This window comes from Marmota monax, unplaced genomic scaffold (assembly GCF_021218885.2).
Source record: "Marmota monax isolate L192 unplaced genomic scaffold, Marmota_monax_Labrador192_F-V1.1 WCK01_AAM20220418_F8-fsc00008, whole genome shotgun sequence".
Taxonomy (NCBI): domain Eukaryota; kingdom Metazoa; phylum Chordata; class Mammalia; order Rodentia; family Sciuridae; genus Marmota; species Marmota monax.
This window is the reverse complement of record NW_026694432.1, coordinates 16,879,024-16,902,924: the sequence shown is the minus strand read 5'-3', so window position 1 is coordinate 16,902,924 and position 23,901 is coordinate 16,879,024. Positions and strand designations below refer to the sequence as shown.

At 57.2% G+C, this 23,901-nt stretch overlaps 1 protein-coding gene across 3 annotated transcripts in view; it reads right to left on the bottom strand.

Moving 5' to 3' along the window:
- The window catches only part of Col16a1 (collagen type XVI alpha 1 chain), a 48,063-nt gene that overhangs the window by 8,775 nt on the left and 15,387 nt on the right, over positions 1–23,901 (bottom strand). For 2 of the 3 annotated variants that reach the window (XM_046469167.2, XM_046469166.2), the window contains exons 28-62: positions 22,517–22,552; positions 22,323–22,367; positions 21,880–22,011; positions 21,098–21,133; positions 20,789–20,896; positions 20,381–20,503; positions 20,216–20,269; positions 19,972–20,013; positions 19,576–19,611; positions 19,429–19,482; positions 19,198–19,266; positions 17,092–17,145; positions 16,979–17,005; positions 16,236–16,295; positions 16,001–16,048; positions 15,810–15,863; positions 12,755–12,808; positions 12,500–12,532; positions 10,051–10,167; positions 9,927–9,968; positions 9,753–9,839; positions 9,053–9,097; positions 8,225–8,269; positions 6,507–6,560; positions 5,951–6,004; positions 5,376–5,429; positions 4,013–4,057; positions 3,847–3,900; positions 3,645–3,680; positions 3,257–3,319; positions 1,459–1,530; positions 1,251–1,304; positions 631–675; positions 394–438; positions 169–222 (exon numbers count right to left, since the gene is read on the bottom strand). In XM_046469167.2, coding sequence (XP_046325123.1) covers positions 169–222; positions 394–438; positions 631–675; positions 1,251–1,304; positions 1,459–1,530; positions 3,257–3,319; positions 3,645–3,680; positions 3,847–3,900; positions 4,013–4,057; positions 5,376–5,429; positions 5,951–6,004; positions 6,507–6,560; positions 8,225–8,269; positions 9,053–9,097; positions 9,753–9,839; positions 9,927–9,968; positions 10,051–10,167; positions 12,500–12,532; positions 12,755–12,808; positions 15,810–15,863; positions 16,001–16,048; positions 16,236–16,295; positions 16,979–17,005; positions 17,092–17,145; positions 19,198–19,266; positions 19,429–19,482; positions 19,576–19,611; positions 19,972–20,013; positions 20,216–20,269; positions 20,381–20,503; positions 20,789–20,896; positions 21,098–21,133; positions 21,880–22,011; positions 22,323–22,367; positions 22,517–22,552 — 2,031 coding nt within the window. The remainder of the gene's footprint in view (positions 1–168; positions 223–393; positions 439–630; positions 676–1,250; positions 1,305–1,458; positions 1,531–3,256; positions 3,320–3,644; positions 3,681–3,846; positions 3,901–4,012; positions 4,058–5,375; positions 5,430–5,950; positions 6,005–6,506; positions 6,561–8,224; positions 8,270–9,052; positions 9,098–9,752; positions 9,840–9,926; positions 9,969–10,050; positions 10,168–12,499; positions 12,533–12,754; positions 12,809–15,809; positions 15,864–16,000; positions 16,049–16,235; positions 16,296–16,978; positions 17,006–17,091; positions 17,146–19,197; positions 19,267–19,428; positions 19,483–19,575; positions 19,612–19,971; positions 20,014–20,215; positions 20,270–20,380; positions 20,504–20,788; positions 20,897–21,097; positions 21,134–21,879; positions 22,012–22,322; positions 22,368–22,516; positions 22,553–23,901) is intronic. The other variant, XM_046469168.2, reaches the window with a different exon arrangement.

The following is a 23,901-nucleotide window of genomic DNA, read 5'->3' as shown; positions in this document are numbered from 1 at the left end:
GCTGTTTCTTGGGAGGGGACCAGTTACAACACTTGAGAGGAAGATGTGCAGTGTGGTGAAACTTTGCCCCAGAAGGCCAGGAGAGAAGCAGCCACTTTGGGCAGGAGTGGCAGGAAGCGGCTGCATCCAGATTCAGAAAGCCCGCTGTGTGCACAGATCCCACCTTACCTCCGCGCCGGGCCGGCCGCTGCTACCAGGGGGGCCTGGTTGGCCACAGTCACCCTAGAAGAGAGAGGGTCAGCCAGAGCTTGGGAAACCCACCCCAAATGGATCCCTCATCAAAGGCACCCTGCCACCTATCCTATCTCCAGCCACAGTCCCTCTGGTGCCCTCAGGCCAGAAGGTGGCAAAGAAGAGAGCAGAGAAGACTTGCTCTCCAGAAGTCACCCTTACCTTAGGTCCTGGGAGGCCAGGGTGTCCAGTTTTCCCCTTGAAACCCTGGAAGAAAAAGCAAGGAGCGATCACATCCCTCACCTCATCCAGAGGCTTCTCTCAGAACCTCCTTCCTCTGGTTAAACAAATGGAACCAATCCAGTCATGACTTGGTGCATGGGGTCTGGAGGATGGGAGCTGCCCACCCACCCAGGCTGAGGCTGCAGCGGCTCAGCCCCTTCCTGCAGTTCAACTTACCGGGGGTCCCATGAGTCCGGGGGGGCCAGCGGGACCAGGGTCCCCCTAGGGAAAGAGACCAGACATTGTGGCAGAGGTTTTGTCCAGCCTCTACCCAACTCATTCACCGTTGCCATCCCTGCTTCAGCCCTCCCCGGGCCAGCCCAGTGTGGCGGCAATGTCACGTGGGGCAGAGGAGGAATCGACCTGGCCTGACCTCTCACTGGCTGTGGACCCTGAGAGAATCCCAGGCCTCTCTGGGTACAGTGTGGGGGTAGTGATCTTGATGCCCTTTGCCAGGTCCCATCCCCGCAAAACTCCGCCCAGGGAGAAGGGCTTGCTCAAGGCCTTCCATGTCTACAGCCAGATTCTCTCCGAAAGCCAGCCTAGTTTCTTTAGCTGCCTGAGTTTCTATTTAAAATGTCACTGTCCTGCCTTTGGTGAGCCCCAGCTTGTCTAGCTTGGTGAAGGCCATTTGAACTGAGAAACCAGGGAGGGTGCAACAGGAGAGAGCAAGCGGGGAGTGGACATCCCGCGACAAAGGGGAGGGGCACTTCAGTTCCCTTCACCAGGGCTCCCTTGGCTTTGGCTCTTAGAGAAAGAGAGGAAGAGGTGCCTGCCCGCCCTGGACACCATCTCACCCTCAGGCCGGGCTTGCCATCCTTCCCGTCTAGACCGTCCAGGCCGGCGGGGCCCTAGAGACAGGAAAAAGGCTATTCTACAGGCTGTGTCAGGGCCCTGGGAGGAGGGAGAGCTGACCCAGCCAGACTCCCTGCCCCTCACCCCATTCCCACCCCCACCACACACACACACACAGCCCTCCCCTCCAGGCTGAGGGCACACACCTACCTGAATCCCAGGGGGTCCTGGTGGCCCAGGGGAACCAGGCAAGCCTGCTGGGCCGCGAATCCCTTCACTGCCCTGGAAAGCAGCACCCCAACAGTCAGCAGGGCCTGGCCCCGCCCACGGAGACTAGGCCTGGGCCCAGGGTTCAAGGACCTCTGGCTTCTAGTCCTCATTCTGTTTTGACCTAACTGATATAGTCCACACTCAGGAGAAAGATGAAGATCTGGAAATGGTCACACACCTACTGACCAGGCTCTCCATCTGCGGGATGGCAGGGCAGGAGAGGAAGCTGGGGGAGTCACGGCCTGACTGAAGGCCTGAACGCCACGCTAAACTTCACCAAATAGGCAAGTGGTTTCCAAACTGTACTTCTCAGAGCTCTGGGGGCTACTGGGGGGACCCTGGAAGCTGGGGAATGAAGTGGGGACCCAGAAGGTGGAACTCCAGGACCCTATCCTTGTCTTAGCCACAGCAGCTCAGATTCTTTCTGTTTTATAGGTTGAGGTTTTGAGTAGAAAAAGGCTCAGGGACTCTAAAATTAAGTCTAGAGGCACTGGGGAGCCATTGACGGTTCAGAACAGGGAGGTGATGAGAACAGATGTGTGAATTGGAATGTTTACTGAAGAAAGAGGGGGTGGCGAGAGGCTTAGAGGGAAGGACTGCTGCGTTCCCCAGTGGGGAGACGATGGTGTCTTGGGGTGGCTGTGGGGGTTGTTGCCTAGCTGAGGGAAAAGCTCTTGGGGGGCATTGCAATGCCACCAGTCACCAGAAGGGGTCAGCACAGCCCAAGTCAATATCAGACCCCATTGGGAGTTGAGAGAGAACCATTGGCCAGAGTTTGGGATTCTCTGCTGCCACCGGCCTGGGCAGGAGCTGCCTCCGGGGTCCTCCACAGAGAAGGGAGATGAAGGGAGCTGGCGATCTCCAGTGCCCAACCTTGACTGATGGCTCAGGGAGGCTGGGAGGGGCTGGGGCCTCTCCTGAGCTGGGGGAAGTCTCAGTGCTGGTGCTGCCAACACGCTGTGCCCTGGGATGCCCCTTGCTGTTGGGTCTTTCCTTGCCTGTACAGTGAGAAGTTGACTTTGTGGTTTCAAAGGAAAAAGCTTCCCAATTCTGCAGTTTCCTGCCCTCCCTCTGGGCCCCAGCCTCCACCCTAAGCTCAGAAGTCAATCTTGGGGCCACGTATACCACTCATCGAGCACATCACATCGAGGGAGGCCAGAGGCTCGGTGACACAGGGATATAAGCCCCAAACCACAGCAGAGTTGTGTCTCCAAAATCCATGAAGCCAAACTAAGAGGCAGCCAGTGTGAGGATCCCCAAGTTGCTGTACCTCCCCACACTTGTCAACAGGCTCCTTCTGCCCTCTCTGGGCCCTTGGGGACAACCCAAGCATGGCTGTCTGAGGGAGAGGCCCATCCCCCTCCAGGCTGGTGTCCTCCTCCAGGGCTTCCTGGTCTCAGATGTACATCTCCTCCCCGGCTGGCCCGAGGATGGCCTGACACCTTCCAGGTGTCTGCCTCCACCATACCCTCTGCCCCCTCCCCACCTTCCACCAGCCTTTCCCCTCTCCCAGCAGATAGGAGCCAGGGTTGCTCAGAGGCCAGCGGGCATGCTGGGCCCAGGGCCATCCAAGGACCGTTGGCCTGCCACAGCCTCTGTTCTGGGTCCAGCAATCACAAGTTCTGATGCTGTGAACTCTGTCTTTGAACTTCCCCGGGGCCTGATTTGAGGGGTGGGACACGGCATGGAGGCTACAGGGCTCAGATCCATGACTGGCCACCCTGGGGGTCCTGCTCACCTTCTCTGCTTGGGGCCCAGGTGGGCCAGGTGCTCCAGCTTTGCCTGGGAATCCAGGGGGACCCTGTGTTAACAGAAAAGCAGTCAGGAGTGAACGCAGGCTACAGTGGGCAGCACCCCTTCTTTCCCTTGCGGGCACATCCTACTGTTGTCAAGGGATGGATTTTGACTTCCTAGAAACACCACCCGGTGCTCATTACATCTGCCTGGCCCACTGGGCCCACCCAGGAAGCCCCAACTCCAGGTCCCACTTCCTGGAATCAGGCCTGGCCACCCAGGCTCTTGCTCCCCTGCTCTTCCCTCCCCTCCCCAAGCTCAGCCTGGTCAGGCCTGCCCCTCCCCTCCCGAAGAGGCCACAGCAGACAGAACAGCTCTGTGTCTTTACTCACCGGTGGGCCTGGGAAGCCTGGCTGGCCTTGAAATCCCTAGGAGAAGACGCAAGGGACAGTGTGGGTGTCACTCCTCTCTCCACCTGGCTGCCCAGGTGGAAAGAGTGACAGGGTGAGGCAGCCTCAAGCCCATGGGCCAGCAGGTGAGGCTCTGGGAGGACCAGTCATCCCTGCACCCCAGCCAGGTCCCAGCCTCACTCACCTGGTCTCCCTTTTCACCTGAGTTCCCTTGGGGTCCTCGCTCTCCTCGGGGACCCTGTCACCACAGAGAAAAATGAAATTGGAATCCCAGTCTTCCTGTCCTCAGACCCCAGGGTGGGCCAAGCAGGGGCCCATGTCCACATCTCCCAGCCTCCTCCCTCACTCACAGCTGGGCCTGGGGGACCTGGGAGGCCTTCTGTTCCTGGCGGGCCCTGGAGAGGGGAAGAAGCAGAATCACTCTGGGGACATGAGGATGGTTGGGGGTGGCTGGGCATGTGGTGGGAGGCTCCTTGAGCTGGCAGGACCCTCTGCCTGGTCTCTTCGGGCTCCCCTCTTGTGTGAGCTGTGGTACCCGCCTTGTAACTAGTCCTGCCACCTCCCAGCTCACCCCAATCCAGCAAATGGCTACCCCCTTCTCTTCCTCCAGCACTGTTCTGATTAAGTCACTCTCGTGCTCAAAAACCTTCCATGGCTCCCCTCTGCCAACTGAATGAGGCACACAGTTTCCATCAGTGCTGGGAGTCGAGGCTCCCTTCTCCCACCTCAGGTCTGTCTCCCCCGTTTCCATCATGCTCAGGAAGGTCACTATTCCTGGAACTGCTCTATCTGTTCCTACCTGGACCTCTGTGTGGCCACCCCTCTGCCTGGAATGACCACCATCCCCCCCACCCTCTCCTTCTAGCTGTCCTGAAACCATGTGGGATCATGGGATGGCTCCAAGCTGTTCCTACCACGCCCCACCCGTGGCCTCTCCCTCTGGGATTCCTCAGTGTGGACAAGCATGTGACTCCCCCTCCCTCCATTCAGATCTCAGCTCAAAGGCACCTCCCCAGTGGGGACCTCCCCTCCAGCCCCTCCCCGCTCTGTGTGCTCATGTGTCCGGCTTTCATGTTTATGCACCACGGCTGCCCGCTCGCTCACCACAGTACCCTCAGAACAGGGCCTGGCACCCAGCAGGCCCAAAGAACTTTCTGTTATTGAATAAAAGTGTTGCTGAATCCCACTGAGGTCTCACTGAAATTTGTGAGGGGGAGAGGTAAGACTCCAGATCTGAGGTCTGTCCCCAGATGGACTTGGGACCCAGCCCAGGCTCCGCCACTAACTCGCTAACTGGCTGCAGGACCCTGGGTGAGTCATGACATTGCGAGCCTGTCCTCGTGTGATAGCAGCCCCCTGGCTCCTGTGCTCGGCGTGGGGCCTCTGTGAAGGGTGGCTCTATTGGGGACAGAGACTCAGGCCTGGCTCTCTCTCAGGCTGGCCCTCGCCAGCTTGCCTTGGCAGGAGCGGGAGGGGAGGGAGGAATTCTTCTGCCAGCTGACTCGTCCTCCCGCAGCCTGGCTGCATGAACCTGCTGGGATTCTCCTCACAGCCTCCTCCTCCGCAGCCACCAGCAGGCGCTGGGACACAGCTGGAGCCATTTGGGGGCAGGGGCAGCAGGGGTCATGGGCTCCTCCTCATGGCTGCTAGGAAAATCTCCAGCGGAGGTGGTGGCCTGGCCTTTCCTCCGCCCCCGCGGGAGCCGCTACTCACCGACTCGCCCTTCTCTCCCGCGGGCCCTGTGTAGCCACGCTCCCCCTTGATGCCCTGACAATCCGCAAAGAAAGAGCAGAATTAGCCCGCGGCCCTGCCTGTCACGGCGCTAATAGGAGGGGTGGAGACTGCAGCAGGCACCCAGACTGGCACTTGGAGGTCGAGGGCACCAAGGGAGATGGCTGGGGGAGGAGAGACTGGGCCACAGTGTCCTCCCCACCTGCCACTGTGGCCCTCAGTGGAAAGCAGGGACCCGCCTACCCAGCGGGCACCTGAGAGGGGGTGGCACCTCCCAGCTGTCTCCCCAACTCTCCCAACCTCAGGAGGTAGATCTCAGTTCTTGCCATATCTGGGATTCCCAGTGTGCTCACAGAGACTGGCCCCCAGGCAGAGTGGGACAGACCATGCTGCCAAGGGGCTACAGTCGGGCATGCAGGGGACTACACCACCGGCCTGGCAGAGGCCAAGGCCAAAACGCTCCGAAAGAAGGAGCCTGCTAAGGGATGCCAGCCCGGTCCTGTCCTGATTACCAGCCCAAGCCTCCCGCACCCCCCAGACAGGACCCCCTTACTCACTGGCAGTCCCGGGGGGCCCATGGCACCTGGGTAGCCAGGTTGTCCTGGAGGACCCTGCAAAGAAAGGCAGACAAAATGGACAAGCCCCCCCATTTTGGTTGGGGGAACAAAAAGGTGACCTAAGCCAGAATATCCAGAACTGCCATCTAGCAGGTGATACCCAGCCGGGACCACCTCAGGCCTTTTCCCAAGCCCCAGGTTCTTTTGGACATGACCATCACCACCGACCCGGCCACGACAAGCCCAGGCTGAACTGAACCCTGGGAGCTGAGCCAGAGAAGGCCCAGACAGGCCGAGGGGAGAAGAGCCCCCAGGGAGGTGGAGAGGGCAGGACGGAGCCGTGCACCTCACCGGGAGTCGGGCACATGGAGGTCAGGGCACCCGGCAAGAGGGGCAGAGCCCCATGACACCCAGATCCTCTGACCCCAAGAGTGCCAAGACCCCATGCTGAATGCCTCAGGGCTTCACCACCCAGTTTCTGCTCAGCGGCCATTCCTCAGGGCTCGACCTCTCTCCCAGGGCTCCTGTCCCCCCAGCTCATGCCATCTCTTCTTACCGGTTCACCTTTGTCTCCTGTCAAGCCCCTGAGACCTCGTTCTCCTTGAAGACCCTTGGAGAGAAAGTTCATGAGAACCTGCAGAGGAGGGCAGTCCCCGCCCAGCCCCTGATGGCCCCTGCCCTGCAGCCTCTGATCACAATCTCGGCAAAGGTGGACGTCGCTAATGGCACTCAGGATCTGTGCTCCAGAAGGCTGACTCTCAACCCCTACCTATGGGTGCCCATAGGAGCATGCCCTCAAGACAGCTGGCTCTGGAGAATCACCCCTGAAGTGCGTGACTCTCAGATGGCACCTCTCACCTGAGTGTCACATGGGTGTCACCGATGTGTCCTACTATGGTAGCTAGCTGGGGTACACATTTAAAAGGATGACAAATCAGATATAATCTCCTTCTGAGGGGCAGCTGTCAGGAGAGGTGCACCTAGAGTGACTTCCCCATGAAGTGCATCGTGACAGACCACTTACCTGTCCCTGTCCCCATCAAGCCCTAGATCACCTCCTTTTAGGGACGCAGGGAAGAGGCACAGAGGGCTCCCTCCAGAGTGACCCCTGTCACTCAGTAACGTGTAAGGGGATGTCACTTTCGATCAGAGCCAGAGCCCCAGCCCTCACTCCTCACCCTGGCCTCGGTAGGTCGGCCACGACATTAAGTGCACCTTTGCTGTCCCTTCTCCCTCGTGCCCTCCAGAAACGGCGCCCAAACTTTTTCACAACACAAGACAGATGGCTAGACAGACAGATGGCCCCTTCACCCAAGCAAGCAGAAACAGACAAGGCCCGGCCAGAGATGAGGACGTGGGGACAGATGGAACTGCAACAAGGAGGGGCCCTGCTCCCGAGCCTCCGTCACCAGGCCTGGGAGGAGAGGAGCCAGGCCCCAGGAACACGAATCTGACAAACAGGAGGTTAGCTTCCGTGACCCCGGAAGGAGCAACAGCGAGGATGGGGGTGACTTAAACACACCTGTGACGATGATGAAGGCAGAGCAATTAACGACACCTGGCAGAAGGAGCGGACCAGGGCACCTGGCAAGAGGGGCAGAGCCCCATGACACCCAGAAACCTAACTGGCTGGTGTCACATGCCCAGCCTTCGAGCAAACTGGGGCTGGAGCCAAGGAAGAGGAGGAGGAGGAAGCTGAGGGTTTCCTCCAGCAGGATCGAAGGGTGCAGGCAGGGCTGCCTTGAGTCCCTGGGGGGCCGCTGGACAGCCCTGCCAAGCAGCAGGGCAGCAAACCTGTGCCAGCCTGCAATGTGAAGCCCTAAAGCTTTGGCATCTCTGCCGGGCTCAGAGCCAGTGCCTGGCAGGGCCCCAAGAACTACTTTCAGCAAATCTTCAGTCCACACGGCAGGTGGTGAGAGGCAGGAGGCAGGAGTGAGAAGGGCGGAATAAAGGGGCTCCTGGGGGCACCAGCTTCAAATAAGAAGGTGGAAGAGCTCGGAGGACGGAGGGGGAGGGACGCAGCATGGCAAGAGAAGGAGGAAAGGAAAACAGAAAGAAGTGAAAGTGAGAAGATGAGAAGCAAGCAGGAGGAGAAGGGAGAGTGGGAAGAAGTCAGCGACCGGGAGGACGTCCAACTGCTGGGACCTCAGGGAACCTGTGTCGTTAGCTACCGTGCCTGCATGGGACAACGAACACGGAGGTGAGGGCACACAAGCAGAAGCCACAGAGACCTGGCTGGTGGGGAGGGGAGCCGGAGCAGCACTAGGTTCTTACAGGCAATCCGGGGGAGCCAACAGCACCAGGAAAGCCTGGGGGGCCCTGGTGGGAGAAACAGCAGGTCACATCTCACAAGCACAGTCACCCTGGAACTGGGGGGCCATGGGGAGAGGAGGTCTGGGGGTGCTCTGAAGGCAGCTGAAGAAGAGACTCTTTGACCTCCGCGGCCCAAAAGGCAGTTGCTCCTCCTCGTGGCCCCAGAAAGGATGGCCCCTTCATTGGCAGAGACGCAAAACAGCCCCAGAGTCCATAAATCCTTCCCCAGTTTTCCAGAGTTTCCTGAATGCCCTGGCTGCAGTGGAAGCCCATTCCTTTGGTCTTGCCCAGCCTGCCTGCCACCTGCCCTCCGCCGGCCCACCCTCCGGTGGGTAGATCCCACCAGCTCTTTTTCTCCAAAGAACACAGTGCGGGGCCTTCCCAGATTTCTAATCATTTCTCTTTTCCAGCCTTATCAATACCACGGAGGACACTGGGGGGGTGCCCCAGGGCTGGGCTTTATAGACCTGTCCTAGAGATGGCCCCGTAGAGCAACCCAGGGTAGCTCTGTCTCAGCCCCACAAGGGCACCGAGAGATCTGGCCAGAAGGACACAGAGCTCCCTGGGTGCAGAGGTGAAGACGTGCCCAAGGATAGAGCTGGGCAGTTCCAGGGGACTTGACGGTGGAGAGCATGGTCCCCAGAGCTGCTCTCGGGAGAGAAAGGCAAGGACGGTGGGTGTCCCCTCTTTGTGCCCTGCTGGGCTTCTTGGACAAGGCAACAGAATGACGTCTGAGCGTTAGGACCCCTGCAGAGCTTCTCAAGCAGCCAGGGCACCACAGATACTTACAATTGGGCCTGGAGGACCCGGGGAGCCCCTCATGCCTGGCGGACCCTATAAAGGAAGCCAAGGGAAACAGATGAAGAGGATGGGGCCTCACAGAGCCCCAGGTCACAGCAGCCTTCCTCCTAGCTTGCCACAGCTGGAGGCAACAGAGGGCCGATGTCAAAACAGGACAATTCAGCTGATATAAAATGGCTTTCATTTGGTTCATTCAGTCACCCAACAAACATTTATTGAGCAGTTATTATGTATTGGGCACTGGTCCAGGAGCTGGGAACACAGCCATAAACAAAACACAAAAATCCCTGCCTCACAGCACTTATATCCTAGAGGCAAGGTGGACAGTAACACACAGAACAGGGCTGGCACATGGTTGGTGCTCAGGCGCTATCCGTAAAATATTCCTGAATGAGGTAAATACAAGCAAGGCGTGGCAGAGGATGGTAAGGATGGTACAGGCGAGGTGTCGGGGGTGCTGCGGTTGTGTGGAGCTTCCATTTTAAAGAGGGTGGTTAGGAAAGTCTACTGAGGGGACATGGGACCCGACTGCTGAAGAAGTGTGGGCAGAGGAAGCAGCAAGGAGCCAGGGTGCCAGGGGAGCAGGGGGCACTCCGGGCCACAGAGGCCTTGAAGGTCCCCGGGGAGCTCTCCAGGGAAACCGGAGCTCCCACCCCTGCCCAGAGGAGGGCCTGCTCCCTGGCCTTACCTCTTCTCCCCTCTGGCCTGGCAGTCCCGGAGGACCAGGGAGGCCAGGGCTGCCCACACAGCCATTATCGCCCTCGATGCTGTCTCCCTGGAGGTGGGACGGAGGTGGCAGAGTGAGCAGCAGATCCTCTCCTCATGGGGCCCGAGGAAGGAGGAGAAGCGAGAGCTCACTCACCCTTGCCTCCTCAGCTCTCGGGCGCTCCCGCTCTGAGAAGCACTGCAGAGGACAGGGAGGCGGTCAGCTGGAGCAGCTGGGAGACCCCCGAGCCGCACACGGGCTGCCCCAGCCCAGGCCCTACCCGAGCGCAGTTGTCCAGGCCTGGCACACCCGGGATGCCCTGGTCTCCCTTCTCTCCTTTCTCCAGGAGGGATGCTGGGTGGGCCGTCGGGCCCTGGACACAGTCCCCGCAGATGCTCTGAAGACAAAATGGGGAGGGTAGAGGGGCCTGGGTCAGAGCCGGCCAGGGTGGGCCAGATGGGGAACTCCGCTCAGAACCCAGGGCGGGGCACCCTGCCCAGGAGCTCTCTGCCCACACTCTCTCCCTCCCCAGCCACGTCCCTGCGGCAGCTTTGCTCCATCCTCAGGGGACCCAATCCCAACAATTGGCTTTGAGTTTCCTCCAGGAAGCAGCTCTGGTGGGCCAAGCCACAGCACTTTGCAGACAGGCGTGTGGGAGGAGGCGCAGGGGCCCACAGAGGGACCATCTGTCCCGGCTGTTCATGCAACCTGCACCCACCGTGAGGACAAGCCACGAGAATCTAGGCTGGAAAGACTGGCTCCAACAGCCAGTTCCCCTGCCTGAGGGAGCCAGGGAAGCCGGTGCAGGAGCAGCACAGCCCTCGGCCGACCTCTGGGGAGGGCCTGCCCTCCGCTGCCCAGAGAGACCAACTGTCAGAGGCTCCCCAGGTCACTGGGCCTCTACAGGCTTCCTGAAGGAAGAGCTTCCTCCTACCCTAGGCGTTTCCTTCACAGACCTCTCTGACCCTCCCTTCCATCCACTAAAACCCACCTGTAAAACCGGCCTGCAGTTTCAAAGGACTTGGGGATCTGGAGCCTCTCTCTGGCCTGGCATGGCGTCGGGGACCCCAGGCAGGAGCCCCCATCTCACCTTCACTGTTCACTGCATTGCCCAAGGATAATGCTGTCATTTACTCAGCTACGAGGCCGGCCCTCCTAATAGGCCTTAGAGCGTTATCACAGTTAATCCTCAGGGCGCAGCCAGGCGGGGAATCTCCTGAGCATTGTGGAGCTGAGGGAGCCTCTCTTTTGAGAAAGAGGAGATGCACTTCTTCTAGGTAAGTGGGAGCCTGGATTGGCCCCGTCTGTCTGCAGCCAAGTCTATGCTTCCTCTGGGTTGTGGACACAGCCATGGCCAGGGCTCCTGGAGGCACCCAGGCTGCCACCTGACCTCTTCTATGGGCTATGTTCAGATCCTGTTTGGGGCCTTTGCTGAGCATTTGATTACGAAGCCCACAAGTGAGATGCTATGAGAAGCAATGTCAGATCCTGGGTTTGGCCTGATTTCTGCTCAGGAGCAGGATTAACAGAACCCAGGGTTGACAGAAGCTTAGGAAATGGACTGAGGGTGCAGCTCAGTGGTAGAGCATGCTTGCTTAGTATGTGCAAGGCTCTGAGTTCAATCCCCAGCACTGCAGAAGAAGAAGAAGAAGAAGAAGAAGAAGAAGAAGAAGAAGAAGAAGAAGAAGAAGAAGAAGAAGAGAGGAGGAGGAGGAGGAGGAGGAGGAGGAGGAGGAGGAGGAGGAAGCCGCCGCTGCTGCCTAGAGAGAGGAGCAGGGGCCTTAGTGGCACAAATGTACTATGATCCAACATGTGGCGGCTGCCAGGTCAGCCAACCTCCTCTTCCAGTTTCTTCCAGAAACATCTGAATTCAGAACAGGAATGGACCTTCCCTCCACTGCTCCTCAGAGGCTCCCCAGGTCTCTGGACCTCAACAGTCCTCCTAGAGACAGTCCCCATACTCCGCCCTGACCAAGGCCCACCCAGGAGTGGGATGTCCAGGACACTGACTAGCTAGCCAGTACTAGGAGAGGGTGGCCAGGATGGGAGCTTGGGGGAGACCCTGGAGGCCAAGGCACAGTCAGGGTCCAAAGCTGCTGGGCTGGAGGAGGAAGTCAATGACTGTGCTCTAAGATCTCGAGGAAACTGCGCAAGGCAGGGCTGGGGGAGCCTGAGTTACTATGGTCTGGGTTTTACAGCTATTCAGAGGCCTGACACGGCCGACTCTCCTCCCAAGCACCATGTCCCCTTTCTTATTGCTAGAATTGTTCCCCAAATCCCTCTCCTCCCTGAAATACCCAGTCTGGCCCACCCAGGGTCTTCGGAGAACCTGACCTTCATAGCCTCCCACCACTGCACTGTGCCTTGTGCTGGAAGCTGCTGGGCCCTGCCCTGGTGTGACCTGAGTGCTACAGGAGCTCATTGCCAGCTGCTGCAAGCAGGCTTCAGGGTTGGATTCTGCCACCAGCATCCACCATGTGGGGACCTTCACAGGATTCCTTTGAGCACTCATTCAACAAATGTTGCCTGGGGGTCTGTTACAAGCCAGGCACCAGCCAGGCCCTCTTAAGACAGATGCTTGGAATGCAATCCCTAGAACAGGGAACCAGCAAACTAAATCTGTGCTCTCCATGAGGTGCATACAGCTGAGGGTTTACTATGAGAATTCCCTTGGGAGACAACCCAGCCAGCTCCTGCCACCCCCCACCCACCCCCCCGTGGCCTCTTACCTTAAGAAGGTGCTTCTCAATGGGTAAGGAGCCCTGCAAGAGACAGATGTGTGGGTTCTAGCAGGTGGGAGAAAGGGGAAGGAGACTTATGGGATCAGGTGCAGTCTCAGGATGTATCATGCCATCTGGGCCTCTCCCAGCCTTGGAAGGGGGAGAAAACAGGGACCCTCACAGCTGCCAAAGGGGTGGGCGTGGCCAGCTCAGGCCTGGGAAGGGCAGGGAGGGGATGGACGGTGAGTCCTGGCTGGTACCCACCAGTTCTGCAGTGAGCCCAGGCTGTCCTGGCAAGCCGTTGTTTCCAGGCACTCCCTGCGCAAGAAGACACAGACACAGTGAGCAGGCGCCTCCCTGGCCCTCTCCCTGCTCCCTGTCTTCAGCCCTTTCCCTCATCCTGCAGAACTGAGAGCCCCGGCCAGCACAGCACAAGTCTGCCTCTATTCTTAGCTCAAAAGTTTCCAGACAGCTCAGAAAGAGGAGCCAAGGAGGCTCAGAGGAGTGACCACCGAAACCAGCCCCGCTGGAAGTGTCTTCCCTGTGCAGCAGGGGAAGGTCAGCCATTGGTCAGCGGGTCTCCCCTAGAGGAACTGCTGTTTCTTTCTGTACTAGCTTCTTGGTATTTTCTCATTGAACCACAGCTATCTTGGTGAACTCGGTGTTTTACCTCATCTTAGAAACAAAAGAAAGACCTCAGAGAAAGAGTGTAAAAGATCACAACTCAAGATAACCACGGAGCTGAGATTCAGAGTGAGGACCACCGGCTTCTGACCCTCTTTCCCACTATTCCACGTCATCCCTCAAAAGACATCTCCAGAATACGGGATGCTGGCCAATCAGTCCCGTCTAGGAGCAAACCTGGCTACACCTATAACTTGGGCAGGCTATTTGGGGAGGGGCGGGGGAATACTTCCAAGCTGCAGTTTCCTTATCTGCAAAACAGTGATAATTTACAGCAAGGCTTCAAGGAGATAGTGGCTGTGAGGGGCTTGGTACAGAGCCTGGGACGCACCCGGACACTCTTGTTAAGTGAGCACCAGGCAGCGCTCAGCTCCCCTTGCAGACTGGCAGTTCACATTTGCATATTAAATCCTCTACAGAGGCAGGGAGTATACTCCATTTTGAATCCCCAGCGCCCAACATGGAGGAGTGCGCATTAAATATGTGTTGAGTGAACGCACCGCCGCTCAGCCTGCTCCTCCCTGTGCAGGATTTCCTTGGCCCACTCTGAGATCTGGCCTCCCTTCAAGTCCCAGCTTCCAGCAAGGAACACATCTCCTCCTCCAGAGCAGCCCTCCCTATCCAGGGCAGGCTCTCCCAGGCCTGGGTCAGCCCTGAGTCAGCCTCCACCCAGCCCCCTCTGTCGCCCAGGGCGATCAGGATTTAGAACCCTGCCGGGCACAGGGCAAGTGCCTTGAATGTGATGACGACGACGGTGATTCACCCCCTGTTCCATTCTCTGCGGCTGACCTGTTAGTCCCAGCCTGAGACTTTGTGATTCTTTTCCTGCCCTCCCAGAACTCAATGTCCCTGTGTTGTTCCACTGTAGAAGAGAGTAGTGCAGCCCAAGTTTAAGTCTAGGCTCAACTGCCTACTAGCTATACAGCCTTGGGCACATTTCCTACCCTCTGTGCCTCAGTTTCCCCATCTATGAAATGGATCGGGATGAAATGCAGTAATTAGGCACCAGGACTATGCAGTCTTGGGCTGGTAAGAACTATGCATCTCTGAGCCTCTCTCTGAACCCAAAGGGAGGAGCTGCTCGGCCCTCCTGCACTCTGCCTGGCCCACTTGCCAGCAGCAGCCTGGGCTTGGTCTCAGTCACTGGCACCACAGGAGGACGCTGGTGCCTGGGACCACTCAGCATTCGGGCTTTCCCACCGCCCCCCTCCAGCACAGCTCAGCAGGATTCATAGCACATCAGCCCTCCCTTGTTACTGGGTCATCAAGAAATGATTCTCAGCCTCCCCAAGCAATTGCAAGCCCCCCTGCAGACAAATTACTACTTCCTGGCACTGTACAGGAAGCTTGGACACTTTCAGCAACTGTGGGGCTGCCAGACACATGGCGTGACTCTAGCTCCTGGTTGCACTGTCCTGAGACGCAGTGGGCGGGAACAGAAAGTGCTTTGCAGGGGGAAGCCCCAGTCCAGGTTGCCAATTCTTGGGCGTGTGACCTTGGATACTATATTGCAACTCTCAGATCAGCTTGTCCAGCTGGGATGACTCCACCTGCCTCTTGGGGCTGATGTGAGGCTCAAATGAATGAAAAAAAAAATGGATGTAAAACAATAAAAGCAGCCATCGGGACAGTTATGATAGCTGATGTTCTCAAATGTTTACTCTGTGCCAGGAACAGTGTATACTTCACATGGATTCTCTTTTTTAATACCCACAAAAAGCCCTATCAGGTGGGTGTTGTAATCATCCCCAGATGAAGGTATTGAGTCAGAGAGAGGTTAAGTAACTTGTCCAGCGTCACACAGCTAGGACATGGCAGAGCTGGGATTCCAATTCAGGATGCCTGGCTCCAAAATGCAAACTCTAATCAAAATGCCGCACAGGTCTCAACTCCCCGCTCCCTATCTCTGGCTTCCTTGCTGTTCCTCAAACCCATCAGGCACCTTCCCACCTCTGGGCCTTTGCACTGATTGCTTTCCCTGCCAGAAACAGTTTCCCCCGTGGGCTCATTTTGCATTTCCTAAGTATTGATTCAAATGTCCACTTCTTTTCACAAACATCTTTCCTGCCCTCTTTCTATTTCCTATCCTCACCCTGCTTTATTTTTCTCCTTGGCACACACCACTTGCTACAAAACACTATATTCTATTTCTTTATCCTGTTTATTGCTGTCTCTTCTATTAGGATGCGAGCTCCAAGAGGGCAGAGGGTTTCATTTTTGTTTGCCGCTGTCTCCTAGCACCTAAAACAGTGCCTGGAAAATAGAAGATTTGCAAAATGTGTGTTGCATGAGTGAATGGATGTCAAACTCTGCTCCAAAATGGAGAGCTCTGTACCAGGGTATAGGGCTTTGACTTGACCCAGATTCTGAGAGTTGACCAAGGTCTGAGCTTGGTACCCATTGGTGAGATGACTGGGCATTCCTTTAAAAAGGGCTGAGTGTGCACACGGCCTGGCCTGAGGCATCCATGTGTCCTCCATGTCACCCTGGCAGGCAGGAACAAATGACCAGCAAGACATGACTGGCATATGTGGCTAGTGTAGGGGATCAGTGTCCTCAGGGTCCAGCATGGAGTGGCCACCAGGAGTGCAAGAGCCTGGCCCCCCCAAACTCCTCATTCTCTTCTCCCCCTTACCTGCAGCCCGGGCATTCCTGGGGGGCCTGGAGGTCCAGGGACACCTGGGGGACCCTGAGGGAGAGATGGTAGAATCAGAGCCAGAAGAGAGAGCTCACCCCATTGCTGGGGCAGCAGTGTCCAGTCCAGGTGGGCAAGCCGCGGGGCGCTGGCGGACAAGAGGAGAGACAGAGGAGACAAGCGACACACACCTGCGGGCCCGGCTGCCAGGAGCTGCCCATCCAAAGTCCCGGAGCACCCTGGGTGGGAGTGGGAGTCGCAAAAGAAGGGGAGAGGTTACAGGCAACGTCTACACCAAGCGCAGGGCTGCAAGGGGAGGCGGCTGGCTGGGGCGCAAAGCCCTGCGGGGCCCTTGCACACTGGGCACCAGGCGAGGCTGGAGGCCAGGCCTCTCCCCCGGCGGGGAAGGCTCTCAGCACCACTTACCGGCATGCCAGAGAAGATGGGGTCTCCTCGAGGGGGGCAAGAGCACTCCCCTGGCTCACCCTGGAAAGACAAGAGCCTTGGTTAGAGGCGGCAAGGATGGAGGGCTGTCTGGAAACGGACATCTGTGAGTTAGCCTGGACTCTAGAGATGGAGAGGCCAGGGCTTAAATTCAGAATTACCCTCGGGCAACCTGTGGAGCTCAGTCTCCTCATCTGTAGAATGGGGATAACGATTCGGACTTTAGAGGCTCTCATGAGGTTGGATTAATGTGTATAGCAGTCCTGCCACCTGGCAGGTATTCAGCAAGTGACGGGCGGCTGCTGCTGTTACTGTTGTCACCTAGTCGCATCACTGTAGCTACACAGCTATTCTCACCACAGCTCCTCCAGCTGCAGTCCTGCTTCTAGACCCTTCTGTCTGGACCCTCACCTCTCTGCCTTCTCACTTCTAGTCCTTCCAATTTACTTCCTGCCATATCCTCTGACTCAGACCCTATTTGCAACTGCAGCTCCTTCTTAAGAGGGCCTTGGAGTTCTCTGGCCTCCTGGGATCCTGGTTAAGTCCTGGGCAAATATGTAGAGTGGGAAGTACCTGGGGCTTCTGGACAGCAAGGAGTCCAGGGTGTCTCCTCAGCTCCTGTCCTCCGGTCTGGGGACACTACCATGTGCACAGGTTCCCCTGGTGTGGGGCTGTAGGGGCTTCTATTTCCCCCAGAGCAGTGGCCACAGGTCCTTGGAACTTACCTTCTCTCCTCGAGATCCCTTTTCACCCTGCAGAGAAGGAGCAGGCAGTGAGGAAGCAGGGGCGCAGAGGCAGGGCCAGCCAGGGCTTCCTGCTGCCCGCGGCCCACACTCACCGGCGTTCCTCTGGCCCCCGGAAGTCCAGTCTGTCCTTGCTGCCCATCAAGGCCCTGGAGGGAGAGAGCTCAGAGTGAGTGGGTGAGATCGGACAGTGGCCAGCCATCCAGCCGCCTCAGAGAAGGGCAATGGCGACAAAGAGAAGCAGCCGGTCTTGCTGGAGGAGACTGAGGCCAGGAGCAAAAGAGAAGGGAAGGAGAAGAAGGCTGGCTGGTGGCACTGCTCCCTTCCACAGGTGAGGAATCGAGGCTTGGAGAAATTTCACTGTCAATCCGACAGCACAACAGCACCCAGGCTGTGGGGCCCCAAGTCCCTGCTCCCCATTTCTCACTTGAGTGCATGGTACACGTCTCCCTGTCGTGAAAGTCACCTCAGTTGGCTGAGCTGGGAGAAGAGAATTTCAGCCCCTATTCTTATTACCAAGGAACTGGAGACTCTGAGATGTTGTCACTTGCCTAAGGTCACACAGCTAGTGAGTGTGGGATGGGGCTGCCTTCCTAGGGGACCCTCGATAGTCACACCTGGGACTCAAAGCTCCCCCAGGACCAGGACCCATCTCTGCCTTCACCTTGTGGCTCCCTGGGACTGGGAGGACCCCTGACTGCCCAGCTCTGCTGAGCATCACAGACTGGCCATGTGCCCCTGGGCGAGTCCCCACCCCCTCTGGGCTTTGGTGCCCCCTCAGGAGGAATCCATCAGTGATTCCCAAACTGGAACAAGAATTTCTCTAGGGATCCACAAAGATAGAAAAGGATATGGTTCACTGGGCTATTTTCAACATCACCAAAAGCTCAAGAAAAATTATACATTTGCCCACGGCCCAGCATGGCCCGAGCCAGCTGAAAGGTAGCATTTCTTTGATTTAGGCTAAAATTATATCATCTTGTAAAGTTCTAGTGGGTTCATGTGGAGTGGAAGCTGACTATTAGACAGGTCTTTGATGACTAAAATGAGAAAATGCACTTATTATGACTTAATCTATGTAATTTGTTCAATGGAAATGTCTTTATGACCGGGAATCGTTTTCTTGGGCAGTGCAGCACAGGTCCGACCACTCTCCCAGGGAGTACTGGTATAGACGGTCGCTAGCGGCTCCAAGGTTGGAAGTAGGGTCAGGCTTCAAGTTCTTGGCTTTGCCCCTTACTCTCTGGCCTTCCTTATCTAGGGAACAGGGACAATAACAGTTCCCTTCAAGGGCTGTTGGGAGAAGAAGTGAGGCTGTGTATTCAGAGCTTAGCCCCGGGCCTTAGCACAGCTACTGCTCACAACACGGTGGTGGGCACGTTCTCTCCTCGGCAGAAACTAGAAAAGTTGATCTCAAAGTGGAAGAGAGTAAGCTGGGCATGGTGACGCAGGCCTCTAATCCCAGCAGCTCGGGAGGCTGAGGCAGGAGGATCGTGAGTTCAAAGCCAGCCTCAGCTAAACCAAGGTGCTCAGTGGGACCCTGTTTCTAAATAAAATACGAAATAGGGCTGGGGATGTGGTTCAGTGGTCAAGTGCCCCTGAGTTCAATCCCCAGCAATCTCCATGCTCCCCCCCAAAAGTTGAAGAGAGTAGAAAGGTGATTTCTAGAGGTTGAGGGGGAAGGACGGAGTGAGGCTGAATAACAGGTACTGAGGAGACACAGGTAGACAGGAGGAACCATTTCTAGAGCTCCATAGCACAGTAGGTGACTACAGTTTACAATAACCTATTAAACATTTGAGAAGAAGCAGAAGAAGAGCTGAAGGCACTGAACCCAAAGGAATGATATGAGATGGAAATGCCAAGTACCTGATCTGATCGTTACACATTGTATACATGTATTGAAATTATCACGCCGCACTCCATAAATAAGTGCAATCACTACACGTGAATTAAAAGGAAAAAAAATTAATAAAAATATTTCTAAAAAACAACAGAGGACAGTAAAAAGATTGTGGCGATCGTTTCTGTTACAACGCAAGAGCTCTCCCCCAGAGCACCTTCCTTCCCTGAGGCTGAGGGACGCTCCCCTCTCCTGCTCAAGCTGTGGGACAGGCAGGGTCAGCTCCGTGCCCTCCTCCCAGCAGCAGTGTCTTGGTTCCAGCAATATCCCCAGCATAGAGCACAGAGGGAACTCTTACCGGAAGTCCAGAAACACTGGCACCAGGGGGTCCCATGGGTCCGGTGGCTCCTTTCAGCCCTGGAGATCCCTGGGGAAGAGAGGACACAAAGACTGCAGGGACAGGCTTAGAGCTGTATAATCCAGCAGCTGTGATACATCAGACTGGGTCTTGGACCATCCTCCGATTGGCACCACTCAGCCCCTGCCCCTGTGTCCCTTGGGTCCAACGCCCACAGAGGCAGAGGCTCACCTGGTTACCCTTTTCTCCAGCGGGGCCAGGTGGTCCTCGAGGTCCCGGAAATCCCTGTAGATGGAAACACAGTTATTTCTTATCCCAGACTGTCCCTTCCTCTGCTGGTCTCCATCAGGGTCTCCGTCAGGCCCAAGGCAGACATACCTGCATGCCAGGCACACCCTGGGCTCCAGGCTCTCCCTGTAAGTTAGAAAGGGCAGGCTGAGACGTGGCAGCCCAGCCAACCTGCCCCGCTGGCCCCATCCCATTGGCAGACCTGGCCATGGTGGGGGTGTCTACCGGCTCAATGTCAGGAGAGCTCCCCAAGGAGACCCTGAGGGTCAGAGACATGGGGGTTAAAGCCATGACCCCGAGAGCAACAGCAGGTCAGGGCTGCTGTCCCACCCCTGGTTCCAGAGGTGGGCCCTTGAGTGTCTGGGGGAGGCAGAGCTCTGTGCTTTGGGGAGAGGGAGGGAGTGGGCTACTGACAGGAGGTAGAGAGAGGTAGGTAAGGGCAGGAGAGGGAAGGGGGGTGGGGTACAGGTAAGGCTGGAGACTCACCGGGGGCCCCTGGGCTCCCATTCCTGGAGGACCTGGCTCCCCCTGAAGAGGCAGAAGTGCATCCTTGGCTCAAGATTCGTTACTCACCCTTCACCCTCTTCCCAGCCTCTTCTCCTTTACCTCCTTAGCCTTCATCTTCTCCCCACTCTACACCTGTCCCCGTTCCCTCTCTAAGCCCTCAGCCCCCCCAATTCCCCTACTCTGGTTCACACAGCTGCAGTCCAGGCCCCAGACTCACACATACCTGTATGCCCTTCAGTCCTGGGGGTCCTTGAACTCCTGGTAGGCCAGGCTGGCCCTAAAAGACAAGGGGCCTGTGGAATCACCCCGGGAAACAGGGGGGGGGGCAGGAGGAAGAGAAGGCAAAGCCCAGGAGGGAAGGACCAGAGGGCAGGCAGCTGGAGCTCACCGGTTTGCCAGGCCGGCCCACACCTTCTGGGCCGGGCTCTCCTTTGGGGCCAGGCTTCCCAGGCAATCCAGCCATATTGGTCGGCAGCCCCTGCAGGCTGGGGCAGGCAGTGCAGCCATCACCCTGCTCAGAGATGGAGATGGGAGCCAGGGAGCCAGGACTAGCAACCAGGCCACAGGCACTTAAAGGGGTTCTCACACCCCTCTGAAAGTCCTACCTCTCTACTGCCCCCATGTCAGCCTGGGAAACCAAAATGGGTCCCCAATGCTCCAAGCTAAAACAAGCTCCGGAGCCTCCACTCAGTGATCCCGGCCTCCTTCGAGGCTCATGCTTGCCCTGCAATTCCTCCTCACTCGCTTCCACCCGGTTTCTTTTTGCCCATGCAACAAACTGCGCCCCTTGACTGACCTTTTCTCCTTTTGGCCCTGCAGGTCCCCGAACCCCAGGCTCTCCTGACAGCCCTGGCTGTCCTGTGCTCCCTGGAGTTCCAGGGTCTCCGGGATTCCCAGCATCACCCTGTAAGAAGTGGGGCTCAAGGAGTGTGGGGTGGCCCAGTTGGGGGCAGGTTGCCCCCTTAGGACCTGCAGGCACTCACAGTCCCTCACTGGGGCTGGGGCTGGGGCTGGGAAGGGAGTACAGTGGGCACAAGGCAGCCAGGAAAAGGAGGGCCTCCGAGAAGGGCTGGTCCCCCCCACATGCCCGCCCAGGTTCTCTCACCTTCTGCCCCTTCAGTCCACGCTCTCCGGCCTTGCCCTGAGGAGAGAGCGTTCCCAGCACCCATTCACCCACGCTGGACACACCTGAGCACCCAGCCCTGTTAGACCAGGGGATGTGACAGAAAGAAAAACACTCTCTGCTCTCAGCTAGTGGAGGAATCTTGTGTAGGTGACGAGGAGCCTTGAGCCACACTCCTTGCCTGTGTGACATGGACAAATTACCTTACCTATGTGCCTCAGTTTTCCCATCTGTCAAATGGGGGGGTGATAAACTAGTAGAGCTTCTGCCCATGGGGTTCTTGTGAGATGTGATGAGCTGATGTGCGCGGAGCAGCACATGGCACATAGTGTCCCCTAGGCTGCCATTCAATGTTAGTGTTACTATTAAAGCAGTGACGAGAGTAATGCTCAGGGCCGTAAGTGTCGCTTCTGCTGTGCCTGTGCCTGCTGCTCACAGCTTCACACAAGGGCAGCTGACCACATTCTACGGGCAGAATCCAGAGGCACAGAGAACAGAACTGATGCACTCAAGCCAAAGATCCGGGAAAAGGCAGAGCTGGGATTAGAAGCCAGGTCTGTCTGGTCCAAGGGTGGTGCCCCTCCTGCCTGCCCTGCTGTGTCCCAGGCAGAGTCGTCACGACGCCTTCTGCTAAAGACAGAGGCGCCAACCCCTCCAGGTACTTCCAGTGCTCTACTCTGCCCAGGGAGTCAAGAGACGCCAGAGGGACTCCTCCGCTCTCTCCAGCCCTGCCCACAGCCACCTCCAGAGGCCCCCAGACTCACCTGCTTTCCTGGTAGGCCAAAGCCGGGAAGCCCAGGCTCCCCCTTCTCTCCAGTCGGGCCAGGCAAGTGCACCACACGGCCATCCCCCTCCTGAGGCCTGGACAGCGCCAGGCACGGCTCACAAGGCTCCCCCTGAAGAGCAAGGGTGCCGGGTTAGGGGTCCCTAGGCCCCGGGGCCCTAGGGCTCCACTTGGGATCTGGGGCTATGAAATATAGCCAGAGCTGACATAGCTCCTCTGCTGGGCAGGGGGCATCTAGGAGAGACAGTGGGAACACAGGAGAGAAACCTGGGTGGGGACCAGGTCATCAGGGTCTTGACACCTGGCTAAGGAGTTGGATTTTACCCTGCAGGCAGTGAGGAGCCCACAGGGTGAACAGCAGAGCGAGATGAGTGTCCACCCTGGGGGGGTGCCCACCGCACACAGGGAATGCCCCCGACTCACCTTTGCTCCTTTGATACCTGCTGGTCCCACTGGTCCTGGTGGCCCCTACACAAGAAGAAGCCAATATGATGCCCAGCCTCACCCTGGGCCATGCAGAGGCACAGCCCAGGCCTATAAGGTTGCCAGGCAGTGGGCAGCACCCCGGCCTTGTCCTCCCCCCTGGCCCTGAGCTGCTGCCATCCAACCATCCTTACCGGACTGCCGGCTGGCCCTGCCTCCCCGAAATTACCCTGAGGGTCAAACAGAGAACAAATGGTCAAAGGCAGGAGGCGGCGGCAGAGGGCTATCCAGAGCCTGGAATTGCAGGAGCAGCCCCCTGGGATGTCTAGGTCACCCTCTTGTCTCCTGCCCGGAGAAGCAGAGGCCTGAAGAGGGGAAAAGGAGTTCCCCAAGTCCCCAAGGGAGCCTGTGGCAGCCACAGGCTAGCAACTATGTTTCTGCTTCCTGTCTCACTTCAGAGCCCAGCTCCACCCTTGCCCGGGATCCAGCACCCAGAGGGCATCAATTCATTTACCCAACAGCTTCTGTACTGGGCTCTGGCTGGGTGCTGGGTTTGTGCGCAGCACAGACAAAACACCTTGTGGAGACTGCACACTTGGAACTTTTTAAACAATAATCAAAAACAGTGATGAATGCTATGAAGGGGACAACCAGGATGATGAGACAGAAAGATAGGAGCTCATTTTAGACAAGGCAGTCAGAGAAGGAACAACACATTATATTGCCAGAGAGATAAAAATAAGATCAGCTGGTAAAAAAAAAAAAAAAAAAAAAAACCTAGGGGGAAGGTGAGGAGGAAAAATGTTCTAGATGTTTCTAATGGGAGCCACCAGTAGAGAATCTAACAGGTGGGAATGGTCTTGAGGTATTCCAGAATGGAAGGAGGGCCAGTATGACTAAAGCACAGTAAAGCAGAGGAGGGAAAGACCAGACGAATTTGGAAGGGGAGGCAGGGTGGGGTCACCCAGGGTGAAGCCCAGTAGGACTGTGGCACAAAGTCAAGTCCCTGAAGAATTGTAAGCAGGGGAAAAAATGTGATCTGAGCTCCTTTTTACAAAGCCACATTAGCTACTGGATGATAAATGGACCGTTGAAGGGCTGCAGAGGCCCCAGGCAGGTCAGAGGAGCTGCCGCCATCCAGGTGAGAAATGATGGGGACCCAGACTGAGGTGGCTGCAGCGGAGGTAGAGAGAAGCGGGGGCGTTGAGGGAGGAGCTGCCGGCAGAGCTGACAGGACCTGCTGGAGGGGATGGCGGGGAGGATGACAGAGGGAAAGGAGGAGTCAAAGATGACACCACGTTTGGGATTTGGGGATATGAGTACATGACATTTGCTGACATGGAAAAGACTAGAAGGAGAAGCAGGTGGCGGGGCGGGCGGGGAGGCGCACAGAAACTCTGAGAAATGCCATGAGGTTTGCCCGTTCGAGTCGAGTCTGCACACGTAGCTCGGTATTTCTCACACTTGGGTGCTCGTACGCCCACAGAACCCCTCATTTGAGTAACACCCCATTAGAAGTTCAACGCTGTCATTTGTCTCCCACACAATCATGAATACAAACGTTAACACGGGCACTGAA